The sequence below is a fragment of the Haplochromis burtoni genome, unplaced genomic scaffold (genome assembly GCF_018398535.1).
Source record: "Haplochromis burtoni strain Fernald_Lab_line unplaced genomic scaffold, NCSU_Asbu1 Contig_256, whole genome shotgun sequence".
Classification (NCBI taxonomy): domain Eukaryota; kingdom Metazoa; phylum Chordata; class Actinopteri; order Cichliformes; family Cichlidae; genus Haplochromis; species Haplochromis burtoni.
In genome coordinates, this window is record NW_024582617.1 from 193,096 (window position 1) to 219,754 (window position 26,659).

The following is a 26,659-nucleotide window of genomic DNA, read 5'->3' on the forward strand; positions in this document are numbered from 1 at the left end:
AACAGACTAGACATCTTTGAGGTGACGGGAAAACATATTTTACAGCTAAACCTGGGGGACAGAGCGCTGCAGCTCAACGAGGGGAAAATATGGAGCGGAACCAAACTGAATATGATAGAGACATGACTGATGCCGTCAGTGCTTCACTAACATTCAAACACACGTGAAGCATCAGAACAAGACTGAGAACCTCCACACTGAATTAATCTTCATGCTACAACTGGAGAAGACTTCCTGTTTACAACGGTGTCTGCTGCTCGACTGCTCAATCACCGCCATAAACACGAATATAAAGACACCTGAGCTGCAGTGAAATCATAGTTACAGCTGAAGGATCCCAGCAGAGGCTTTGCTGCCATCTCCTGACAAAAGCTAGACATTAAAAAAATGACATCAAACACACGAACACGACAAGTGTCATTAAACGAACGTTTTTAATCCGCAGAAACAGTTTTACAAACGTCATCTGTACACAACGTGTTTCGAGCGCATCTACGGGCAGTGCAAAGGGCCATTTTTACAATCATACCCTTTATTTTTTCATTGCTTATGTAACATAACGTAAGTGTGACAGCTAAGAAAGAAAACAAGCCCTTATAAAACAAAGTAGATTAAAACAGGCAACAGACGTACAGGCAGGATCACGTGTCTCTGATTCACTACTTCAAATTAAGGTTCATTAGTTTCCCGATCGCCTGCTTCCGAGCAGTGTGGTGTGTTAGAAAGCAACGAGGGATGAATGATGCCTTTACACCGTTTAGCTGCTCTTTTATCTTTTTCTTGGATTCTGGGACTTTTAATCATTCTCACGGCACCTGCAGCTAAGATGAAGAAAAAAAAAAATCACTCGTCTATTTTAGTATGGACATACAATGTCTGTGCAGTTGGCAACTTACCAAACCCCTTGGTTATCCTTAGATCTACACCTACATCCCAAATAATACATGAATTACAGCAGCTAAGAGAAAAAATGGTGATAATGTGGAGGAAAAACCGAAACGCGTGCGTGTGGATTTCACAGAGAAGCCAGTGTCCCATTTTAAACTGTTGCCTCAATGTCCTGGGGGTCGTCCCCCTCCAGCAGGCTGTAAGATGCATGACTCTGGAAAGGCCTTTGTAAAGGGTGAGCCAGAAGTTTGGCCATGCAATTGTGCAGCTCAATGGCGGGTCCGCCTAAGGAAACCTCAAAGCGGTAACACATGCCCTTAGAGTCCAGGTTACTGAAAGAGGTGTAGTTGTCCTGGAGAAAAAGCAAATACTCAGTTTAAGAGTATGCAAGACAGACAGTGTAAAACAGCTTTTTACACACAGAATCAAAAGGCCGGTGCTGGTTTTTAGTGTCAGTACTGCAGTTTTATCATCGCTGGGTGTGAACACGAGAGCAGCAAAGGGTTTGAAGGTGAGTCGGGCGTGCAAAAGCTCCACAGCCCAGAGTTTGGCATCGCTGTCTTACAATGTGCAGAAAATATTTTAAAAGATAAGCTTGGAGGCATAGATGGTTCATTTTTTCAAATATCTATTTTTTGGGGGGGGTTTTAGCCTTTAATGAGATGGGACAGTGGAGAGAAGACTTTTCAAACATGCTGAACACTGAAGAGAAACAAGGACGTACTTTATGTTTAGACAAGTAAAGGTTTGGATTTATTCAAAGGTTACAACATGCACTCACTGGACCTTGTTGGTACCGCTTGTCTCAGCTGTCTCAATCCTTTGGGTCACTGATTCAACAAAACGCTGGAAACATTTCTCAGAGTTTTTGGTTCTTCTTGACGTGATAGCATCACGCAGTTGCTGCACAGTCATCGTGGAAATCTCCCGTTCCATCACATCCGAAAGGCCAACGCGCTCTAACGGCAGAGGCCATCTAAGTGCAGTGATCTCATCGTCACGTTCAAGAAGATTTAAGCTTTATGAGATGGTGCGTCACGCTGCTGGGAGCAGCCATCAGGAGATCGCATCACTGTGATCAGCAACAATACTCAGGGGTGTCCAACTCCAGGCCTCAAGGTGTCCTGCAGGTTTCAAATGTGTCCTTGATCCAACACAGCTGGTTTAATATCTTGTAGTTCTCCAGAGGCCTGGCAATGAACTCATCGTTTGATTCAGGCGTGTTGTCCCAGGGTGAGATCTAAAACCTGCAGGACACCCTCGAGGCCTGGAGTTGGACACCCCTGGTTTAAACGATTCTCAGCTGGTACTAAAAGGACCAAAGTGTGCCAAGGAAATATTTGCCACACTCCAATCTTCTAATTTTGTTGAACCTGTGCGGAGCGTAGCCTCAGTTTCCTGTTTGTAACTGACAGGAGTGGCAGCCAGGGCGCTCTCCTGCTGTTGTAGCCCGTCTGCTTCAACATTAAGGCACCAAAACACGTCACGTTTAAAGTGACTTAAATCACCTGCTATGCTGACATGTGATTGGCCGATTGGATATTTGCATTAACAAGCAACTGATCGCATGCACCTAAGAAAGTAACCAATGAGCGTATAGTGTGGTTTGTGTAATACTTGCTAGCTCAAGTTTGTTGTCAGTAAAGCACTCACGCACAGCGTGCCATTATTGTGTCGTCTTATCCACACGTCCCCCCCTTTGGTAGGACAGTAACTGCATCGCTGTGGCACAGCATGAAGCTTGTTTGACTCCTTTAAGTCAGTGACAGTCTAAGGCTGCGGTCAGTTTGAGACTGGATACTATTTGATCCGATGGTTTATGGACCGAGACCTCTGATGAATGTTTCCAGCACCTTGTTGAACCTGTGTCATACAGATTTAAGGCACTTCTGAAGGTAAAAGGGGGTCAAACCTGGTACATGGAGCTGCTGCACACAGTTTGAACCAATAACCCTCCATCACCAGCTTCTGCACTCACCCTCCAGCTGGTCTCATCCCCCTGCTCTTCCACCCCGTTGTGCAAATAGACCACGTCGAAGAAAAAATATGGCGACTGCAGCATTTTCTGTGACAGGACAGAGAAACACAAAGTGCACAGTCAGGAACAGGTCCCACGTGTAAAAACTAAAATACAGACACAAAGAGAGACTGTGCTGTACTTACACTAACAGCCTCAGATGGGTTGAACTGCAGCTGCCCAGCATGACGGCTGTAGATAAGCACAGTCCGCACCACATACGGAGGCGGGATAGTCTGAATATTCTCCATCAACGGCAGCTCGATTTTCTGACGTCTGCAAAGGCACAAAATGAGCAAACAGTTGAAACACTTATGTGTTTAGAAGCTAAAAAAAAATCGCATTTTTAATCAAATTTACAGCAGATCTGTTACTTACATGACATTAAGGAGATCTTCCAGGTCTATAAAAGGGGAGTTAAGGGTCAAAACCAAACATCTAGAAGTTACTAGCATTTTTTTGTCAATTTCAGTTTAAGGATACTGAAGGACTCGCACACGTTGGTCTCCAGGTCATACAAGCAGCTACACAGCTCCCTGGGATCAGAGGTAAAGCCTGACAGCTGAGATATGTCCACAGATGGATTAAATGACGTTACATTAGGGAAGTGCATTCAACCACCATAGACAACAACAACAAAAAGGAACTACATGATCATGCCCAAACAAACGGCTAAGAGTGTGTTGAGTCTTCTACATTTTTTAGAAGTCACACATAAGAAAAAGCATCCTAACAGCTCTCGTACTCACCCACAGGGCGTCATCGTTGACGACCACCAGAGCAAACTCATGCCGTTTGTCAATCTTGTGTTTTGTTCTGACAAACATCTCAATCATCTTCTGGGATATGTTCAGAGCATTCGTTTTAGACCTAGGTTGGAAAACAGTCAAATTAGGCGGTGAAACTTTGACGACACACAATGAAGTTTAACATGCAGCCGCCTACCCGTTAAAGGACTCCAGCTTTGGCAAAGACATCTCTTCAGAAAGATCTAAGCAGATAATCTGTCATAAAAGAGAAGAACTGACAGTGAAAATGACTTTTTTTTTTTTCTTGTGACTCTTCAAAAATCAGAAATGCTAAGAGGACCCACCACTTTCTCTGGGCAGTTTACACGGGGCACTCTGAGCTGATACTCTGCCGGTGAAGGGACGGACGTGGTGAGTGTGGGGTGCTGCTGTGTGGACTTTGGCCTGTCTTTGGTTGACACGGCCGTAGTGGACAGTGGTACCGCAGCACTGGCCGCAGCAGTTGCACCTGTGACGGCAGTAGGAGCCACAGCCTGAGCCGTAGACACTGAGATGGTTGCGGTGGTGGAACTTGGAGGGCTGTCGCTGGTCGAGGCCTCACCTTCTCCCTCCACACGACTTCCCACGGCAGGCTGAGATATGCTGGGGTTCCCGTTGCCTCCGAGGCTGCCAGTGCTGCTGCGTCGGTCCTCAGCACCCTCTGGGTTGGAGCGCGTTCGAGGTCGGAGCTCTACGAGACGCTCCTCTCCATCTGCCTGGCCGGGCTCTGGTGTGTCCATTGATAAAGGAGGAAGCTACAGAAGTGGAGGTGGTGAGGTGAAGTTAGTTATTCTGGCTCTCAAAGATTTCTAGCATTTAACAGGTGATGGAATCACTTGACATTAAAAGGCTGGTATAATATTTGTAACTTTGCTTGCTGTCCATCCTTCACAAAGACCAACAAGTGCAAATCCACCTAAAATCCTAAACACGGGCTTCTCATAAACGACACCGCTTGTCCCTATCTTACAGAGGGCACATTTACACCAGACCACCACACAACCATTCTCATCAACTTTAAAATCATATTTCTACTTTCAGTACAAACTCAGTCCAGTGTAAAGTTCATTTTACACACAAGGACTGCTTCTCTACGTGTTAGCTCGAGTGTTATGTGTAGATAAACGCAGTGGTGTATATTTACAGGAAATATTATTAATTGGCAAAAGCTTGAGTCAATGCGACCAGAAAACCTGACAAAGTGCTAAAAACCACAGCAGACAGAGCAGCTGATGCTCCACGGCTGTAGCAACATTAGCCGTTAGCATTAGTTAGCTTTAACTAAAACAAATACGTCAAATCAGTCACTCTGTGAACTGAAGTATAACTTTTACATTTGGAAGAAGAAGAACAGACACTTACTTAATTATTACGACAGGTCTTGTATTTATATACGGTAAAAACTCATTGAGGACTGAGAAATATTCCAACAGCGAGCTAACATTTGTTTTGAACGGACACTTCCTGAACGGAAATGATATAACCAGAAACTGGAACGGGTACAATGGAATTGTGGGTAATGAAGTTTATGGATTGTGGTGCTCAAAAACAGTTTTGCTGACCTAATAATATAGTTTTTACTGCAGTAGCAGTAGTAGTAGTATCATAAAAAGCTTTGTTTGAGTCCACAGATACTGTCATGCATAAGTAATCGATTGATTTATTGATGTATTGAATTTATTCTACCAAAATGAGTCTTTTACTATATTTTTTGCCAACACCGGTGTGCAGATTGTATCCAAAAAATAAACAGGTAGCATTTTCCTGCGTATATATCACATTTTAACCAGATAGGATAATTCACACCACCTTTGGTCATAATCAGACATGGAAGCACACTACGGACAAAACAGGAAAGGACTCAGAGTGAAAGGGAATGGGTGGGGATGACTTTTCCACTTACTTCACCCATCACACAAAACAGTGTTAGGCAGACATGGAGAGAGCAGACTTATTACAGAGACTGACTGACTCTTGGAAAATATAATTACACAAAATAGTAGGACGGAAGAAAACAGACCCTCATTTTGTCAATTGTATTTTTTTTTTTACACACGTGGTAAACTGAGTCACTTCTGCAGTCACACAGATCAGCGAGCATGGAGGTAAGTTATGATGAAATGTTTGAGGGATTGTTTTGAAGGTTTACTGAGATTGGGAGCAACATAAATCCAGTTGAGCTTATGATATGTGACACAGTATATGAGTTTGTAATGCAGTTCAAAGCTGTCACTGGTAAATGCCTAATGCAGATGTCGCATGTTGCTCCAATATGCCCCATAAGAGAAGAACTGTTGTTTGCAGAACTGCTGCAGCCTCATAATAGAGACTTTTAAATGATTTAATCTGCCCCATCGATAAGGCAGAGTAAGACTCTTTACTGTTTGAAAACATGCACTTTGCACATAAGTAATAAAATCCACAAATCTGAAATCAGAGAGTTGATCTGACAGCATGCGTAAAGTCTTTATTCCCCCTTTTCATGCCTAAATGACTTTTCTCTGACACTGACTGGGAATAGTTTGGTAATGAGGATAAGGAATTTCAAGTATGTTGCCAACTCTGGCCTGCACCATATATACGTGTGTTATTAAAAAGATGTATGTGTTCAATCATTTAAAAAGTACATTTTCATTCTACATCTGACTGTAGTTGATTCCATAATTAAAGAGTAACATTTTGTTCTGATTCAACATTTTGTGTCTGAGAGATTTGTTCAGCGTTCTTCATGAAAACAATAGATGGTTCGGTCCACAAATATTTGCTTGGCAGGAAGTTGGATGTCAGGATGTTTTAGTTTCCTCCTTTTCCGTTGCTCAGAACAATAGCTGCCAAACATGTTTGGCTCAATAGCGTAACAGATTTTTAATGCTGATACATTATATAATTAAATTATTTTGCTGTACTCGCTGAAAGGTGCTTGTTCACAGGACAAATGAAGGCTGCATACATCGGGTGTGATGTGTGTTATTATTGGTGCACACAGACGTGACAGATTGCAGAAATATACAAAAAAATACAGCAAAAACCTAAATGAATGGGTCCACCAAGTTATTTTTTCTTTCAGTCCAAACACGACTCCATGTTTCTGTAGGATTTCAGGCGAGGCAGATGTGACAGTCTGGATGCAGGGTCAAGGTGTGACAAGGAGGCGATGAGCCCGAGTGACTATATCTCCCTCTACCACGAGGGCTGTGACCCTGCAGTCATCCTCGAGCCTACACCAGCAGAGCTGGCTCAGTGTGAGGCTGAAGTGGGCACGCTGCTCAACATCATTGCTGAACTGAACAAGAAGATGGGGTCACTAAAAGCTCCGAGGTAAGCGAGGCGCCCGGCGCGACGGCTGGATTTACTGCAGCATCACCTTTGGCTCCACTTTGACTTGAATACTAATGCCATCCTTACAAGACACCTGAAATCTGTGGATTTGTATTCATCCTTGTGGGCAATACCACAGATATTTTCACATTAATAGGGAGTTTGATATTCAACCTATAGCTCGTGTAAACGCACTACTCTTGCAGTGAACCAGATGACACGAGACCGCCGGCTCCATCCAGGCCTCTGGTTCCAGATCTTCTGTCTCACCGGCTCGTTAGAAGCAGCCCAGAAAGAAACAGCCCAACATCTAAACCTCCACTGAATGACCAAGGTTGGCGTTACCATAGCATCACTCGCTCATCAGCAGAGCTTATCAGTTTGGATGCCATGCACTTTCATCCAATCCAGAAGCTTCCACCAAAGAGAACGATTAATATTTTATGTTTATGTCCTTTATTGCATATTTTATGTTTGTTTGAGCATCATATACTGCATATATCCCTGCACCTTTGCTTTCTATCCACTAGGAGGCAGTGGTGTTGTCTGGAGCAAACTGCAGGAGGTTTTATCATCAGTGGAGGACTCCATCAGCTTCAGAAGGACCTGGGCGGCCCCCATCACAGCTTCTGACCAGGAAAAGCACAGAGAGCATCTGAGAGCAGCTCAAGAGAACTGGGTTAAAGCCAGCCAGGTATAAGTTAAAAACAAATAAGAATAATCACAATTAAAACATCTATTAAGTAATTTAAAGCTGCAAAGCCCAAGAAAAAGAGCTTCAGGTCCATATACTGGCTCTTCTTCTTTCATAAAAAAAGAAAATGCAGCAAGGATCAGTTTATGAGAAAAAAATTTCATTGTTCAGACTGTCTTTAGACTCCCATCAGTCCCTTTCATGATCCTGCTTCATTTCCGACAGATATTGGAAGAGATGGAAAGAGAGTTTGGGATTTCGTGCCGGTCGAGCTTCCCAAGAGACCAGTACCAGGAAGACATGCTGGATGGGGACAAACAGGAGTCTGCTCTCAGAAGCCCCCCACAGAGCAGCATCAGCCAGGTGGAAGAGGAGAAGAACAAGGTGGGAGAAGATGTCTCGTACTTTATTAGCCAGAATGAATCTCGTTCAGTGGACAAAGATCCAATAAACACTACAAGAGACTGACAAGAATCAGTGCAGCTGCCTTTCTCCTGTGTTTCAGCTGGTTGGTCTCCATAAAGCCTGGAGGTCTGGCGGCCACATTCCTTCCTACCGGCCCACTGCTGGGGCCCTAAGTCCAGACTGGGCCTCGCCCCCCTATCCCGGTTCACCTTTACTCCACAGGAGAGCCAACAGGGCTGTGACGCCTCTGACTGTGGGTGGGGATGGATCTCCACTGGGATCAGTTAACTCGGGCAGTCTCTGTCCCAGCCCCCTCAGCCTGGAGTCTGAGACAGAGCGGCTCAACAGGTGGGAGTGATTAGCAGCTTAGAAGGTTTAGGAGTTATAAATAAAAATAAAAACTCGACTACCACATTGTTGACACACGCTGTCCCTGTATGTACATGTATGTGAAGAAAGACACAGATACAGTTTCACTTACTAGACTTATGACTACATGTTCTTATAACCTCCCACAGCTCATTTAAAGATTCAGGTAGATATCTGTAACACTGGTTCTTATCACCTTTCTGCTCTAACAGAGTACTCAAAGCATTTTATACAAAATGCCACATTCACCAGTGCTTTCTATTTAACATTCACACTCCGACTTGGGATCAGTTTTTTATGCCCAAGGATAATTAGCATACAGGCTGGAGGAGCCAGGGATCGAACCACCAACCTTGCCATTAGTAGATGACCTGCTCTACCTCCTGAAGACCGCCTCAAAGTGCATATAAGGGTCAAATCTCAAATCTCACTGGTCTGATTGATGATGTAATTGCTGAAGTTTAACTCAACCAATCAAGTAAAGCAGCTTTTTCATGTGTTATTTTGATCATTAAAGCCATTTCACTCTTAACCCCAACCAATCACAGCAGATGGCCCCGCCCCTCCCTGAGCCTGGTTCTGCTGGAGGTTTCTTCCTGTTAAAAGGGAGTTTTTCCTTCCCACTGTTGCCAAAGTGCTGCTCATAGGGGGTCATATGATTGTTGGGTTTTTCTCTATGAAGCGCCTTGAGGTGACTTTTGTTGTGATTTGGCGCTATATAAATAAAATTGAATTGAATTGAATTAATCCCCTCATCCTCACTCACTTTACCGCAGATGCATCGAGAGGCTGAAGGCCAGAAACGAACGTCTCACTGCAGCTCTGGAGCGAAGGAAAGGAGAGTCGGAGCAGATCAATCTCACGCTGAACAGGCTTGAGTCCGACTGCTCGGCCCTGCAGATGGCTCTCAGATACTGGTACCAATAAATATTTCTGTCTGTGTCAACGCTGGACGAGTTCGTTATCACCTGTCAGAAACCATCAGCACGCACAGGTTGGTTTAACAGTATTAGCAAGGTCACGTTTTGTGTTTTGCGACTGACAGTGAGGAGTGTGAAGAGGCCTACGGCGAGCTGCTGTCGCTTTATGACGCCAGGAAGCAGCAAAGCAGTCCTCAGCAGAGTGTCTCAGCAGGTGATGGAATACCGAGTTTTAATACTGCTCGCACCAAAGAGCACTCAGACACTCACATGTACAATATATGGCTTTCAAGCATCAGACACAGGTGGGTTCTCTCTTTTTCCCATCATCAGAGCCGGTCGGCGACAGTCGGGACCCAGACAGTCCATTAGCTCAGCTGAGGAAAATGGGGACCGAAGAGCTGTCCACCTCCTTCTCGACAGCAGGGGTCACAGAGGAGACGGAAACAGCGAGTCACACGGGGCAGAGGTGATGTTTTAAATGCTTACACACAACAAAGCTGACGAAAGAGTTCGAGATCACCGTGTAGGAACTTCAAATATGCAAATTTCTTGGGCTGCGCTTTTGTCAGCTTGTTCACTGCAAGTAACCCCACAGGACGCCCGAGCCCGAGGATCGGGAGGCGGCTCTCCGGCAGCAAATTGAGCGCCTGAAGAGGGACCGGGCAGCCATTTGCCTCCCTAAGCCAGGTCCAGGAGCAGAGGCCAAACTGAGCCCACCTGGACAAAGAGGGGGTCACATGACTAAAGACAAACCTGATAACAAGAAGGAGAAGGCTTCCCTGTTTTATGAACTGATCTCAGTCAGGGTATGACGTACATTACAATCACACCATGGCCAGGAAAAAAAAATAAAAGCATGCAAAACTATGGATGCAAAGAGATTATGAGTGAAACAGAGATTTATTCTATGAAAGGAGTAAAATATTTGCATAATTTCCTAAAACACTGTTTGCATAGTACTCTAAATACATATACAGGATATAGTGGATGAGACGCCATGAATATACAGATTATAATAAATTCATAATAACTCAAACAAAAGTGCAAACCAGCTAAACGAGACAGAGTTTCATGAATTTACATGCAAACAAAAAAGAAAAATCAGGGGACACAACATCAGGATATTCTAAAGAAATCTTCTTGCATTGACAATCTGAGGTAATATTTATCAAATCAAAGCCCAGCTTTGGTGCCTCTATCCAATCATGTAGCTGCCATTTACTCTTTAAATAACCACTTTTGTTCAGGAGGAGATGTCAGATCTGCGAGCTTTAATCCGCCTCAAGGAGAAAGAGCTGAGGTGTCTGGAGTGGAGTTTAATGGGCCAGAAGGCTCAGGGAGCAGCTGGAGTCTTCATCCCAGAAAGTCTCCAAGAGGAGGTGGAGGATCGTAGGACTGAACAACAGGTAGGATACACTCCCGCAGCAGCAATCCAGACGGGGTTTTTATCCTTTCTTTTTTTCAAATTGGAAAATAATACAAAGTCAAGGTGAAACGAGCAAGAGGGAGCAGGACGCTGGTCTACTGTGACAGACCCGATTCAAATATGGGTGCCCCACGTGGGAAATCACACATCTACAAAAGCAGAATCCCTCCAGGCCAGGAAGGATATTTTGGTTCCACAAGGTCTTCTGCTGAGCTGTCCTGTCACTGCAGCACAGATTCATGCCGCGCATCTCTGTCATTGTCAAATGACAAAGAGTGGAACAGCTCCTTTAGCTTTCCTTCCCCCCGTGATGTTAATTTGCACTGGCTCTTTGCCTCCAGATTACAAATGTGAATAGCTTTCAAACTTCCTGTGCTGCACGCTGCCTGGTTTCTGCAGACTGTGTCCTGTTTGGCTACTTCACCTAAAATCTCAGTCAGCGCCCAGGCCGTGTAATAAATGCTGCGTGTACATGCAGACGTCTGAACCAGCTGATTTTGCTCAGCTGGAGAAATTAGACCCAAGTACTATGTTCCTGATACGGTCAATGATAAAAACAAATGATGTGAATGTTAGAATCAGAATACGTTTGAGGAAATTATGCGGTCACATCGCTCTGAGACAGTAAGAGCAGGAACTGACCACAGGCAGGGATGGTTCCTCTGTCTCTCACTGAGCGTGCTCCTGTCACTGGCCAACACGTCATGTAGTGGGTGGGAGGTATCGTCCAGCGTCGTCCTTATCCTGGACAACGTCCACCTCTCTGACACCCCTTTGAGAGTCCAGCTCCATCCCCACAACACTACTGGCCTCGCGGATCACTTTATTCGGTCTGTTGGACACTGAACTGTAAGAAATACTGGCGACCAGCAGCCCCAGCCTCATAGTAGCTCATATGGTATGAATTAGAAAATCTCAATTAATTGCATTCACAAGATTTTGAGAAAACTTGACCTCTGACCTTGACCTTGAGGTCAATATTGGGATATCAAATCCACCTCATTTTCAAGCTATCATACTCACAAACTTCGGTGTCCACGGCCAACAGTGTCCCATCAGCCTTAAAGTGTAAAAGCACTTCAGAGCTAAAAACACGAGACATTGCGTGATGACAGTCTGACGCCTGGAGCCACAGCTTTAGATTAAAGTGCACATACGCCAGAGGAGAAGTGAAGACACCTTTGGGACTTTGGGCGTTATCTTAACTGAACGTTGTGTTTCAGAGGCTCTGTGAGAACGCAGCGAAGCTCGGTTGTGAAGGGGACATCGCTGGTTATAGGACAAGACCCATCCTGAAAGAGCTGCAGGCGGTCCTGCAGAGGTGAGGGTTGGATTCGGTCTTTTCCATACCTGTCGGTGTTATATGGCCTCTTTATAGAAGCACTTTAGCTCTTGACAACTTCTAGTTTCGTGTCTTAACAATAAAATCTGATAATAATTATGATAGTAATTATCTGGATGTTGAATATGTGGACGTACTTGAATATAATCAGGTTTGAAAATGTGTCAGACATCTCTTGGCCGCTTTGAACTGTTGCTTAGGAACGCTGCAGACTTTGCACATAAAGAATTTCTGGCTGTTTCTCTCCACGATGTGCTTCAGAGAGCACCTTTTCTCTTCTGACCTAGAGTGCTGAATACTTTTAACTAAAGCACTCCTGTTAACACAATGCGTCACAGCGGCCCTAAGGCCAAGGACGCATATTAAATATGAGTCTGTGAGTAAACATCTTTTGTGCTTGCAGCAAAATGAATAACCTCACAGCATGTTTACCCACTGACCTCACTATTTCTTTTTCCAGGGAGCAAGCCTTGAAGAAGCGGCTGGCTTTGGTCCATGAGTCACTGAACGCAGCCGTCTCAGACAGTTCCTCCCACAGGAGGGACAATGCGGAGCAGATAGCTCGCCTCACACAAGCTCACAGGTGAATGGAAAAAGAAAGCTGCTGAATATACTTCTTTGGTGTCTGTTAATCAGGCCCTTTGTGCTCAGCTTGAGTCAAAGTTAAAAAGTCATGTGGATCTTTTCGTCGCAGCAAAGCCTTGAGTTCATACCGTCAGATACGGAGGAAGTATCGGGAGCAGGTGTGGCGGCTGGAGCAGAAACTGGCGGCCTCGATGGAGAGTCGACACGGCCAGGGCGGAGCTGCAAAAGCTGCAGAGGAAGCCTTGGAGTGGAGGAGGGAGGAGACTGTTTTATAAGACATCAAGTCTTCGCTGAAAGCCATCTCGACATCCGTATCTTAATCACATCAGCTACATGTGTAAATATGACGAGTATAGCTTTCTGCTTTTATCTAGTTTATATTAGATGCTTATATTTTTAGCCTTTTTCTGGGCCTGTAAAGAATATCTATTTATCTAGCAATCATTAATGACATCCAGCACTTTCTTTGGCTCTTGGGGGGTAAAAAATAAAACATAACACTGTGATTTCTACCTGAACGGTTGTGTAAGATTTATCAATAAACTGAATTGGACTCTAAAGCTTGGCGTCTCTAAAAGGATCCACATCAGACAAACAGCTGGGACTCAAAGACTGAGCCCACTAAAGGCCTCGGGACTGACCTCAACAGTGCACGCGTCCATTTTCCTGCAAACGCCAACTGCACGAAGCTGCTGCCAGGCATCCTTCCTTTTGTGACGGCAGGGTTAGTAGTCGACATAGTAGCGTAACTACTCATTTTCTAAGCCTCGCCTCACTCTCGTATGGCTCAACTTACCTTGTGTATAGTTATCGTGTCTGGAAATATCTGCCTTGTACATTTATGCCGTAATCCCGTTATACTGAGGAACATTTTATGCAAGGTTAAAGATAAGGTTTCCATAATGCAGTCTGCACCCTGAAAAGTACCCATGTTGTTTGTTTTTCTGCTAAATCACCAGGAAATGACAGTCTTTAAATTTACTTACAGTATAATTATTTCTTTATATCCTGTAAAAACCTTATTTGTTAGCTCTTTATTCTAGTGTACCTATTCATTTGTTGGTAATGTGCATACTTCCAGATGCACTGGGCTTTTTTAAATTATTATTTCTAAATTCAGTGGATTGACCCTTTAAGACTCGGCTTATTGAGCTTCTCACCTTCTTTGTCACCCACTCGTTCATATTTCAGTCGCTCTGCCTTTACTCTTTATTTCCTCCCCCTCCATCTTCCCTGCTCTCATCTCTCACCCCTCGCCCTGACCTGCCCGAGCCGGTTAGCTGCAGCTGTGACTGCCGGTCAGGAGGTTAAGGCAAAGGTTGAGTGTCACACCCACAGGGTCACAGCGATGCCTGCCTGTTGTGTTAGGCTGTGAATGGAGAGTTCACAGTGCCAGACGAGGTGGCGAGCCCCTGACGCTCCGACTCCTGCCTGAGCTTGCCCTTTCCCGGGCAGAGGTCAGCGGAGAGGGCCCGTCCTCCCGCTCCCCCCACGCCTCCAGGTCACCATTGCCATTGTTGTAATAGCTGCCATTAGAGCAGATGATACAATTATCTTTCCATTTTGTGTTGCCGCTCTCTAAGATCTGCGTTAAGCTTCTGAGTTCATCAAAGGTTTTTTCGATGACACGATTGTTGTAACCTCTGTGTGACTCTTGTGTCAAAGGCAACGCAATAAAGCAAAATGTCTCTTGGAAAGAAATGGATTTTTGTTCTTTTGTTTATCCTCGAGGGGTGAAAAAGTGTTCAGATGTTTTATTTCGGTACCTAAAAGCACTCTATTAAAAGTCGTCTTTCAATTATCAAAATAAAAGTAGTGACAGTTTATTCATTTTAAACAGCGTATTATTTTTCAGATATCTCGCCACCATGGCAAACTGGAGCAAAATGTATATTTTCATTTAAAATATACTAACATAGTGTAAGTGCAGTAATCATTAAATATACTTTGATACATTATTACTGCCTGTTTTGAGAAATGCACACACAAAGTTCCAGATCGAGTAGATACAACAAAAAATGTCTGATTTCAATAAATGCATATATATTTGCTGTTGTCCGGCTCCCTGCTAATATTCTATACACAAACATACAGATATATAATGACTACAGCTGTCTCTTCTGGCCGTTTTTGTGTGCATGTAAAATCCTAATTCAACTGAATTCATTTGCAACATAATTACAAAAATAAAATAATTCAATGTAATGTTAAACGCCTGTGATCTAATGTAGTTTTCCACCATTAAAAAGTGAGAAAGTGAGAAAGGTCTAATCTAATCTAGCTGATACGTGTGCGCTGAAGCATGCGCTGAAATACAGTTTTGCAACAGTGCACTCCCAAAGGATGTGAGATTGGAAAGTCAAACAAAGAGCATGAGAACCGAGCGATTAGCCCCAACAGTCTCATCTGTTAACATTTAGGCTCCATATTTCTGGACACACTTCTACCCCCACGTGTAGCAGCCTCCACTCGAGCCTTTGGACAGCAGCGTTTCTTTTAGTGCCTGGGAAAAATACCCAAAGCATTATTAGACAAAGACAGCGGCTGTCAATCAGTGTGGGGGTGGACACAATCACACATGCACATACGGAGATGGGGGTGGAGGGGTGGGGGTGCTGACCCATGGGTTTCAGGTCAAGTCATTTACTCTGTGCATCCGTTCCTGCATTTTAATAATTTGTCCCTTTGTACGCTGTATAAAGACATCACAGTCTGCACCTTCAGGGCTGTACCTCTTCTTTCTCAAAGCCATTAGCTCACCTACCACAACCACTCCATCTCCACTCCATCTCCTGCTCTCTTTACGCCTCTCTTCTCTGCTTGGTGCCATAGGACACTGCCTCGCTGACCTGACATGTCACTCCTGAGCTCTCTGACACCAGCCGGCCCATCAGAGGGGTCGGGAGCATGATGGAGGGGGCTTTTGGCATGGCGGAGCGCAAAAGAGATTTGACCTCAATCAAACGGCCTATCACATCTGCTTTTGTGCTCACACACTCAGATAATGAGATCAAACAGCTCAGGCCAGCAGCCCATCGCACCACTGAGGCCAACAGATAAAGACTGCAATCTTGTTGCACATTATAAGTCCACTTAGGGGATTTTCATGCTTTTATAGGATTGCATGCTTGCCTGTCAGCAGGTTGAGAAAGCTGTTTAGATTTTCAAATTCAGTTAAGATCAGTGTTTCATTGTGCTTCGATCAGAGCTAAAGCTTTCATGGAAACAGCTTCCACATCAGAAAAATGAACAAAAACAAGATTTTAAGGTCATTTTTACAGCGTGCTCCTATTCTAATGTGCTTCTCTGTACAATGCAATATTCAACACCAGTATGTGATTTATTGTAATGGAACACATACTGTATATCAAGTACATGTGGTAAAAATTAGAAATGCACAGACTTCATCTGAGAGAGTGCACAACTGTTTTTATAATGTTGGTATAAAGGAAGCCAGAACTACAAATTCTTGCTAATCTTATATCACGCAGGAAGAGAAATCCTTAAGTCCTTTTTGATGCAATAAACAGGCTGGTGTCTCTATCTTTTTCTGGCATCCCCCATATTCTCTAACAGTACCATTTCCATCCATTTTTGCGTATCCTTATCAGGGAGCAGAAGGGTAAGGGCCTGGAACCTATCCCAGCTACCTCAGCACCATATCTTCATTTACTTGTGCTGATTTCATGTTCTGCAACAATCTTAAAGCCATCAGGTGACGATTGTGTTTAAATCAGCATTAGACTGGTTTCAATTTTACCAAACAGAATTTTCTGTTTTATCACCATTAATCTCCGTCTTTTGGAAAAGGCTACTTTGTCCTGCGGAGTTCCAAAGGGATCAGTTTTGGGACCTATACTGTTTAGCTTGTATGTTGTATAATTCGGTCATTTTTTTTTTAAACCATATTTTGTATGCAGATGACATCCATCTCTCCTGTTCTTTCCAACCTAACAAGCTGCCATCAGGTCTTGGTTAAATCGGTTGGCTACATCTAGCTTATGTGACTTTGAGGTTATCCTGAACAGTTTTTGTCTTTAGACTGGCAGGAAGCTGACTCAGCCCTCATTCATCAGAGGAACATTGCTGAGTTAAGACGTTTTAATTCTAAACTGGAACTGCTGGAAATTGTTCATACTTTTATCTTTCCTCGTTGGGATCAATGCAACTCTCTATTTACCCGTCTTAACAAATCATCTCTTTAAAACGGAGCGGCATGTCTTTTAACTAATTCGGGAATGAGATCTCTTCAGGTTTAAAAAATGTTTTTTAACTTTATAGACACATTTTTAAAATCTTGTTTTAACCACTGCAGTAAATCTCAGAGCTTTCACACTCAGTTTAAGGAATATTTGTCTCACCTTTATCTGTTTTATTTCTTTTTTAACTGCTTTATTTGCCTGTGAAGGACGCATTATAAATTCACTTACTTTAATAACCTTCGCACTTTCACCTGCTCGTCCACACACCACACCGACAGGTGGTTTGGTGCTCTCGATATCAGAGCAGAATTTAACTTTGGTGCTGACCTCAGCTAAAAGCGTTCCCAACCCTCCTCTGGAAAATATTAACTATATATTGTTCATGCTTGATCATTTCTGCTTTATACATTTAACACAACCATTATCACAGCCTATTGTGCTGGGAAGAAAGAAAATAAACCAGCTGCTGATGCTTTTTTAAAACAAGCTAACCGTTTTGATTGTTTTTGAAACGTGTAAACAGGCAGAGCAGTCACAAAGAACTTAACAAAGACCTAAATACGATGTTTTACATAACAATGCAAATATAATTTAACTTATATTAAAATAACGACTAGCGAGCTAACAGTAGGTTACCAATCACGATACCTGTGGTTTACAACATCGCCTAAGTTCACCGCACAAAGCTTCAGCCTGTTTGGCTACTGTTAGCGTTAGTTAATGTTAATGATAAATAACTAATAAGTAATTATTCATAGAGTCATGTACCTTTATACTTCTACTTTTTTCCTTCACCATAGGCGGTTAGCCGGCAGCTAACCTCCCAAAGCTCCGCCCCCTGAGCAGATGTGGGAGCTCACTTATCTTCCAATGTAAGCTAAGTATTCATTCCCTTCAAATCCAGCTGTATCCCAGAATAGGTTGCAGGCTTTTCTCATTACCTGACGTATGAATATGAATGGGGATTTATGACAGCAAGCCGTCATTGCTTCAGGCCTCCTGCAAGTCCAAACCTCACAAACCTTAATCTCCTGTAAGTGTTGGACCACATGGAAATATGCTAACAGCTAGCTATCTGGAGTTATTGTTCAGCAAACACGCTGTGGGCATCTACAGCATTAACAATGATTTGTTCTCTGGTTCTTCTCATTATCCTCCAGTGAACAGTCCTGTGAAACTGTCCCTGTTTGATGACATATTTCAGACTCTGTACCTTTGCTGTTTCATGCTGCTGGGATTTTATAATCTGTGGTGTTATCGGTGTGTGTTTGCCTGTGCTGCTTGCTTCTTTTTCTGCATTTAGCTTTAGTTTGAAGGTGGAATTAAAAAGTTACAGGTCAGTATAAAAAATTGAGCCTCCAGGTTTGAAAAGTGAAGCTAATGCAGAATCGCCTTGAACCTCCATTCTCTTCATTGGCCCCTGTTTTCAAAACGACTTCTGTGGAACTGAATTTATGAGTTAGTTCATTTTCTAAACGAGTCATTTTTAGAGTCAGAAAGCAGGATGTGTCCAAGGTTTCGTTAGATCTGCTCGTCTTCCTCAAGCTCAGTCTGAAAACACTGAGATGATGATCAAGAAAACTCCAAACTCAACTCAAGGCTTCATAACGAAACGTCACCAGCAGATGTTCGATGTCACCAATATCACATTTGTTCTGACTGTGCCTGTAAAAGCTGAAATACTTGATTTAAACTGATCCCCATCTCATTAAAGATAATCTACCTGTGTAGCCACGGCTCATAGGCCACCTGAAAGATTTGGATCTTTCTCAGGTGGTCCGGCTCTGATGACTTGATGGTGGGCATGTCTGAGCACACTGCATCTCAAACTGGTGACCCATTGCCTCATATTTTACTATGAAAAAAGAGCAAAGTTGCTATTTTTATGCTTATCCTGCCTATAAGACGGCAAGTGCTCCAGTTCATGTCTGAAGTCCACAGACATCAGACTGACTGTGGGGAGTGGATGAATGGTGGACAACCTGCCAATGTTGGATTAAAAAAAGAGATGGAAATGCTTCTGGTCATGCATCTGCTTTCTTCAGGCTCGAGACTGCTGTTTGGTCTGTGGAAGAGGTCAGCGACCTAATCAAAAACCCACTTATGGAAGCTTTTAGGTGCAGCTGATCACACCTTGTGCATTTTAGTCAATTTTAAACTGTACTGGAAACAACTGCATAAAATCTGTAGATGTATGTACGCTTGAAGTACACACGGATTTGTATTTGACGTGTTAGACATCTATAACGATTGTACGGTGGTATAATGATGATAATAATTGATAATGACAGGATAAGCCATACTTGTGAAAAAGCACGGTGGGCTTTCAAATAACAAAACTCTTCTAAGTCTTTAGTATTTAGTGGTGAAATGTTTTTGGAAAAGCATAAAGATGTTAATAATCTGATGTTCATGCAGAGTAATGTTTAGATTCACCCCATTGTTAAGGAGATGGGCTACATACAGACCTGTTTACATACATATTAATACCACTAAAGTACATTTTTTTGTTATTTATCAAACAGCAACTGAGACAGGAACCAACAAACCACAGCAGCTCTGTGGCGACATCAGTGAAAGGACTCCGGCAGGAAGTGAAGGTGCCTCCAGTTTCCGACAGCACACAGCTGATGATGGAAGTTCCAAAAGACCAATAACACAGTTTTCCAACATCTTCTGTTGATGTTTAGGACTTTTTTAATACTTTGGCCTCGTGTTGCTTTTCTCAGTCTAAGCTAAAGTTACTCATTCACAAATGTAACACAAATGGTGTCGCTGTGACCGAACCGAGCGACCGATTGTGTCAGAGTGACACAAGTGGCATCATCAGAGCGTGAATACAAGAAACCACCAAAGTATTAGCTACACACAACCTCTAAGCCATAGGTGTCAAACTCTGGCCCGCGGGCCAAATTTGGCCCGCAGCCTAATTACATTTGGCCCGCAGCCTAATTACATTTGGCCCGCGAAGCCATACCAAATTATTATTAGAGCTGGCCTACTGGTATTATACAGCTAATATATATATTGTTTAGTATTAAGCTTTGCTTGTTTCATATTCAGTTTTTCAGCAAAACTTGTTTGAGTCCATAAGAAAAGATTCATTCTTAAATCTGGAGGAAGTTTTTTTTTCAATAAATATTAACGTTAGCCCGCGACTTTGTTCCAGTTTTGAATTTTGGCCCACTGTGTATTTGAGTTTGACACCCCTGCTCTAAGCAGACTACAGCTCAAGTCTGTTATGTCTGCAGCTGCTGTCTGTGCGTTTGTCCACAGAGTAGCAGGAACCATGACTTTATAGCAGGAAAATCCTGGAAAAAATATCGGAATTCGATCATTTCCAGGAAAAAACAACAAATCTTGATATGGTCAGTGAAATGTAGCGCACGCAGAGGTGGGTAGAGTAGCCAGAAATTGTACTCAAGTAATAGTAGCACTACTTTTACTCAAGTAAAAGTAAAAAGTAGCTGTCCAAGAAATTACTCAAGCAAGAGTAAAAAAGTATTTAGTAAACAAGGCTACTTGAGTACTGAGTAACTGATCATCATACCTGATTTAATGTTTAAAAATGAGACAATCAGACAAACAAAAATATAAAGTTTAGAGCAAATTTTGGTATTTGAAACACCGAAAAGCAAAAAAAAAAAGAATTCATATTAATAATATCTGGAGTTTCATTTCTTTGCTCTCCAAATGACACAACAACAAACTTCATGCACAAACAAAACGTCTCACTTTGACAGAAACTGTAGGTTTGTGTCTCCTGTCTATTGTTCATTCAGTGACGTCACTCACACTCAGCAGCCAAAATGTTTTCACATTTTTCTCATATTACTCAAGTGAAAGTAAAAAGTACAGTGTAGTAAAACTACTCCTAAAAGTATTTTTTTCCAAAAAGTTACTCAAGTAATTGTAAATAAGTAAATGTAATTAGTTACTACTGCGCACAAGCCTGCATGTTCTAACACGTCTCCACTTCTGAGCAGTGCTGGGATTTTCTGTTTTGAATGACTGGACAAAGACCAGGACAAGAAACACACCAAGTAATCTAGTTTTATTTATATGGCACCGAATCACAACAACAGTGATTTCAAAGTGATTCATATCATAAGGTGAAGACCCTACACAATACAATTATTGCATTATTCTGGAGTATTTTACTTTTACTACAAAGGTAAAAGTCTGAAGTCCTGGCGAGAGAGCCACACATGCTTAATGAGCTCAGCGCCGGGCTGCAGGTCAGCTCATTGGAGCTTTTACTTCCTCAGTATCAGAGTGACGGGAGGCTTCCTTCTAGATCAGCATTAACCTCCTAGGACCTGGTGTCCACATATGTGGACATCACATTTTGGTTCGTCTAGATCAAAATACAAAATTTTGCTCTACAAAGGCCTGATATACACTTACGAGGACATTATAGTGTAAAAAAAATCCAGTAATTCTTTGTTTTTACAGTCATCAGGTCCCAATCAGCCCAAATAGCAAAGAGAAATTAAAAATGAACATAACAGTTCTATGAAGATGTTTTAAATGGCCAAAAAGGACTGGATTGATTATAGGTACAATCAGTCTGACACAACCCCGTCATAAAGCCTGTTGTCTACAGCCGACGAACGACGTTGGCAAAGATATCGCAAATGAAACACGCAGTAACGCAGATGATCACGAACACCACGCCAGTGTCCTGAAACAAAGCTCCAGCTGCACGTGATGTGGGCCCTGTCACAGCTGCTGTCAGTGTCAACGCAGGTGTGTGTCTCACTATGGAAAATTGCGTTTCTGGAGATGCTGATTGCAGCACAGGGTACCACAACGACAGTTTGAAGTGCTTAAGGAAAAATTGTCGTGCTTGCGCGTGTTTCTGTCTGTTGATTTTGTCAACATGTTCATGTCATAACCGTGTAACATGCAATCTTTCACAATTTCAGCACAACTGTCAAGACAGCTGAAGGTCGGTTGAAGGTGGGTGTAGCCCCATTGTTACTGAGCCGGAGTACACCGCACTCAGGCTCGGTAATCACCACAAGTAAGGGCTTAAGCACTGACGGGTCAGGAAGTCAGCATCTTATTATAATGCTGCCGCTGTAATCGGATCACAACATGGGCTTGGGTTCACTCGGATGCTGCAGATGCTTTCTGTTAATGTCAGTGTTGCTGTCCCCTTTATCGCGCTGTTTTCCCAGATATCACTGCCTCCCAGTCAGTGATGTGATCGTTAATAACTTTTATTCACTCTTTCAGTCACAAACAGATTCTTTGTGATCTAAACGGATCCACTGAACGGCAGGGACAATTTTCCACAAAGACATGGAAAACCCACCAAATATTTTTCGTTAAAAGGTGTTTGAGCGTTGCAGCTTACAGATGTAATGTTATGGAAACAAGCTGATGTGAATCATAAACTGTAACCTTCAGAAGATGCAGACGCAGCTGAACTTTTAGGGTGTGGACTGATGTGTTGAACAGTGCATCAAAAGCAAATAAGGGAATAACTTTTGGAAAATCTTGCTTTTGCCAAAGCAACATTTTCCGATCTTAAGTCAATGAAACTGTGAAGTAAGAGCGGCACTGAAAACCTGAAGGACTCAGTTTGTGCAAACTGTTACTCATCTGAGTAATGATATCAGGATGAAATGTGATTTGATGGACAAACTGGGTTTTGGCACTTTTATGGACTTCTGCAAATTTTTTAAATCAGATTTTATGCTTTAACAGCTGAGAGACAGAATTGGGAAAGTGCATCCAATGAAAATCCTCAGCTTTCTTGACATGGCTGAAATGGTTGATTCATTCGATGGGTTAATGTGGGAAAAATGGGAGGCATGATGAAGCTGTGAGAAATTCATAGATGTACTGTGAAAGGCTTGGTGATGTTAAAGATTAGGAAAGGACGCTCAAACCAAAGTACGTACTTCCTAGACTCCTAAATCTAAAGCAGGCCCACTCCCAACGACAGTCCACAACTATTTGGGTGATTTAAATAAAGAACCTCATCTTTATGCAATTCTAGGCTTAACACAGGTATTGTATTAAGTGTTTAGGAGTACTCATTTTAATACACAGTCCTTCAGTTTCAGAGCAAAAACCAACAGAATTTCAAATATAACGATTGTTCTGAATATCTGGATGAACAAGTGGGCATCAAATAATATCCTGTTTCTTTGCCGTCACAAATACTTGGGTTGCATCATTAAGCGTTTGCACTGCAAAGCGTTGTCTGGTCATTCTGCAGCGTTTGACTGAGTTTGAGCAGAGAGTGCAGACGTGTACACGTCACAGTTCATCCTTTAACCCAGCGGTCTCCAACCTTTTTTGCGCCACAGACCGGTTTATGCCCGACAATATTTTCATGGACCGGCCTTTAAGGTGTTGCAGATAAATACAACAAAATAAAACCAGTACCGGTATCGAAAAAAAGATTTATTCATGACACACGTGAAAAGATCAGGAAAACCGAGTTAACGATAAAAACGATAACAAAATAACGCTGAAAACCGATAAAAACCCTGAAAACCATACATTTCACACCTGAGCCTCAACTCTCGCGGCCCGGTACCAAACGACTCACGGACCGGTACCGGTCCGAGGCCCGGGGGTTGGGGACCGCTGCTTTAACGTCTATCAGCAGTCACATGACCTGGTTTCACCGGCAGCCATGCCAATGCCATAACATTACCTCCACCATGTCTAACAGATGATGTGGTACGCTTCTGTTCATGAGTCTTTCCACTTCCTGTCGGGTGCAAGTCCATCTTGATTTCATGAGTCCGTAGTTTGTTTGTTTGCTTTGCCTTCGACTCTTTTAGATGTTTTCCTCCAAAGTCTAATCTCATGTTCTTGTTCCTGAGTGTAACCACCGGGCTGCACTTTGTTGTTGTATTTACGTTCATGACGGCGTATCTTGATCAGAGCGTTTCTGACTTGAGTAGATATTTAGAAGTTTTTCTTTCTCATGGAAGTAATTCTATCGGAGCACACTTAGTTTTCTTCTGTGGTCTTTCAGGTCCTTCTGTGTTGCTGAGCTGGCCGGTTCCCTCATTCTGCTGAGCTTTCAGTCTCTCTGATAGGTTTACTTTAGGTCTTTATTTTTTTTCTATTGATGCACTCCCTCACTTGTATCTACATCTCTTTGGACTTCATATTGAGAGTTCCTGTGGACAGCTACCAAATGAAGTTCAACACCTGGAATTAACCACAGATCTTAACTTGCCCTGTAATAACCAGAGAACAGACCACACTTCACAGTCAAACTGCTCGTCAGTCAATGGCTGACTGTGTATAAAGATGAATTTGGTTTAAATCTCCTGAATTAAAGCTGAAAGTATGCACTTGATTTAAAGTCCACTGTGCACAGAGGGAAGGAAATGTGTCATTGTCCAAATATTTGAGTCAGATGTGATGTCAGCACCAAGGCTATTATCGTTAACGAAAACTAACGAAATAACGAAAACTAGAAGTGAAAAAACATTTTCGTTAACGGAAATAAAAATAAAAACAAAAAAAGGAAAACTAACTAAAACTGTAATGAGCGTTCACAAAACTAAATAAAATTAACTGAATTTATAGCAAAAATGTGTTTAGTTTCATTGATGTGTGCGTGTCCTACAAGAGTCAAGGGTGAAAATGAAGTTTAGTTTCCAGATTTTTCTCTTGCTGTGTCTCATTATGCCAGCAGGTGGCAGTACGTTAGTCGAGTCGTCTGTGTTGCTGCGTCCACGCGCAGAATCACGTCAGGAAAAGTCGGGAGAAAGCGCCAGCGTCCAATTTGGGATTACTTTGAATATGACTGTGTTTTGGATAAAGCAAGTGTCTTGTAGTGGGAAGAGACAAATTATGAGGGACATTTCTAAAGGGGAAAAATCCCACAAACCTTAAAGTGCACTTGAAAAGCTCACACCAGAAGGCTAACCTAGCTTACCTTGAGAAGGGAGCACACTCAACCCTCATCCCCAGAAACAGAAGCTAACCCCAGGCAAGGCAGCGTGATGCATCCCGAGACAACAGGATGGGGACATCTACACAACTGTGTGAGTCAACTGCCTTCAAAAAGTTTATCAATTCACTTGAACCAAAATTACGAACACCCGGTGCTGCGAGAGTTAATAGTCTCATTGGGGCCAATATATAAAATTTAAAGTTGCCTGGTATCAATGGTTGTTCATCTGCCTTTATTTATTTATTTATTTATTTATTTATTTAAAGAACCCATAGGTGGGAATGTGAGTTGTCTGTCTCTGCGTGTTAGCCCTGCGACAGACAGGCGACCTGTGCAGGGTGCAGTATGGTAGCTGGAATAGCAACATACCCAAGGATGAGCAGAAGAGCATGACTGATATGATGACACTGGGATTTTGTTACACTTAATTATTGCAAACAACTAAAACTATAACTGAAACTAATCAAAACTAAACTGAAACTAAGGATTTTCAAAAAAATAAAAACTAAACTAAACTAGCAAACAATCGGTAAAAACTAATTAAAACTGATATAAAATTGAAAATCTGAAGTCAAAACTAAATAAAAATAAAAACTAATGAAAATTGCAAAACTATTAAAACCCTGGTCAGCACCTTATCAGAGTCTGGACCTCAGCTGTTGGTTAACAGCATTGCTTGTTATGTTCACGAATACTCTGCTGAACACTTTGCTTGGATCAGAGGGGGGAAGGACCCTTCTGTGGTTGGAACCGTTGTCTCAGTCTTCTTTCTGAGGGAACTTGCTATATAAGCTATTTTTTCAGTCAGGAAGCTTCAGTGATATCCAAGTCTGCCTTTATTATTTTACCATGCATCCTTGGTGGGTTGATGGTTATTTTACTTTCTATGAAGCCTTTCTTTCCTCCATGTTGGACTTTGACCCATCTGGGCTTTTGCTGATGGGATCAGTGAACTTCTTCAGTTTGCTGAGTTAGCGTCCATCCATTCTTCCATTTTCTTCCACTTATCCGGGGCCAGATCGTGGGGCAACACCCTAAGCAGCGAAGCCCAGACCTTCCTCTCAGGGTCATCTCCTCCAGCTTGTCCGGGGGAACACTGAGGCGTTCCCAGGCCAGCTGCAGATATAATCTCTTTAGCGTGTCCTGGGTCTGCCCTGGGGCCCCCTCCTAATAGGACACCCCACCCAGGATAGGGTGTCTTCTTAAATGCATTAACCTTCTTTAATTTGGTGTCAGTGGCTTGCTGCACTGGCCTGACATCGTTCTCGGGGTTCTTCTTCATGTTTTCACCGTTTCCTCCTCTTTTCATGCTCGTCCGCCGCGACATCCTTCCTGACTTTAGCCACTGCTTGCTCCTTTCATCTCTTTGTTTCAGCAGTTTTTGTTGAAGTTTCCTGTAGCAGACAACGTCCATACATGTCAGTGTGTCTTTAGCATTTTTCCGCTGGCTCTCAGAGCTAGTCTCCTCCTAAAAACAAGCTCTGAAGAGCCTGCGGTCATCTGCTTCTGCTTTACCATAAAGCTTTAGCCTAGTTATAATATTTGCCTCCCTTCTGAACTAGTATTGAAAACTTCACACACTTTGGTTTACTCCATTAACACTGAATGCACACCTTTAGTGGAGCTGAGCACCTTCCTGTGATGGTTTTTGACAATAAAGTCAACTTGAAGAGGTGCAACCACAACAGGTCAGAATGGCAGAAAAAACCTTTCAAAGAGCCAAAGAGGCCGATTGGCTCGTCAACATGTGGGGGGGTAAACTACAT

The 26,659-nt window shown here is 42.8% G+C and overlaps 2 protein-coding genes across 2 annotated transcripts; one reads left to right on the forward strand and one right to left on the reverse strand.

Annotated features, from left to right (window-relative positions):
- Positions 1-831: 831 nt before the first annotated feature.
- Positions 832-5,191, reverse strand: babam1 (BRISC and BRCA1 A complex member 1). Its single transcript, XM_005938555.2, has 9 exons — positions 5,056-5,191; positions 3,999-4,448; positions 3,851-3,909; positions 3,655-3,775; positions 3,389-3,467; positions 3,284-3,308; positions 3,052-3,181; positions 2,867-2,953; positions 832-1,240 (listed from the first exon to the last, which is right to left on the reverse strand). The coding sequence occupies exons 2-9, from the start codon at positions 4,431-4,433 to the stop codon at positions 1,040-1,042; spliced, it is 1,137 nt and encodes a 378-aa protein (XP_005938617.1). The 5' UTR covers positions 4,434-4,448; positions 5,056-5,191; the 3' UTR covers positions 832-1,039.
- A 387-nt stretch (positions 5,192-5,578) lies between these two features.
- Positions 5,579-14,559, forward strand: ushbp1 (Usher syndrome 1C binding protein 1). Its single transcript, XM_014338828.2, has 14 exons — positions 5,579-5,798; positions 6,788-7,011; positions 7,218-7,345; positions 7,542-7,705; positions 7,931-8,089; positions 8,211-8,458; positions 9,256-9,396; positions 9,525-9,613; positions 9,733-9,868; positions 9,998-10,208; positions 10,650-10,808; positions 12,052-12,149; positions 12,631-12,753; positions 12,865-14,559. Exons 1-14 carry the CDS (start codon positions 5,793-5,795, stop codon positions 13,028-13,030), a joined length of 2,052 nt encoding a protein of 683 aa, XP_014194314.1. The 5' UTR covers positions 5,579-5,792; the 3' UTR covers positions 13,031-14,559.
- The last annotated feature ends 12,100 nt before the right edge of the window (positions 14,560-26,659 follow it).

What these genes read in the sequence shown, in the direction of transcription:
- babam1 (XM_005938555.2), bottom strand. Translation starts at nt 4,433, where the DNA reads ATGGACACACCAGAGCCCGGCCAGGCAGATGGAGAGGAGCGTCTCGTA. An exon ending in TAAACTGCCCAGAGAAAGTG is followed by an intron (nt 3,910 to 3,998) that starts GTGGGTCCTCTT and finishes CTTTTATGACAG; the next exon opens with ATTATCTGCTTAGATCTTTC. An exon ending in TCAACGATGACGCCCTGTGG is followed by an intron (nt 3,468 to 3,654) that starts GTGAGTACGAGA and finishes GACATATCTCAG; the next exon opens with CTGTCAGGCTTTACCTCTGA.
- ushbp1 (XM_014338828.2), top strand. An exon ending in GAGACAGAGCGGCTCAACAG is followed by an intron (nt 8,459 to 9,255) that starts GTGGGAGTGATT and finishes ACTTTACCGCAG; the next exon opens with ATGCATCGAGAGGCTGAAGG. An exon ending in CTGCAGGCGGTCCTGCAGAG is followed by an intron (nt 12,150 to 12,630) that starts GTGAGGGTTGGA and finishes TTCTTTTTCCAG; the next exon opens with GGAGCAAGCCTTGAAGAAGC.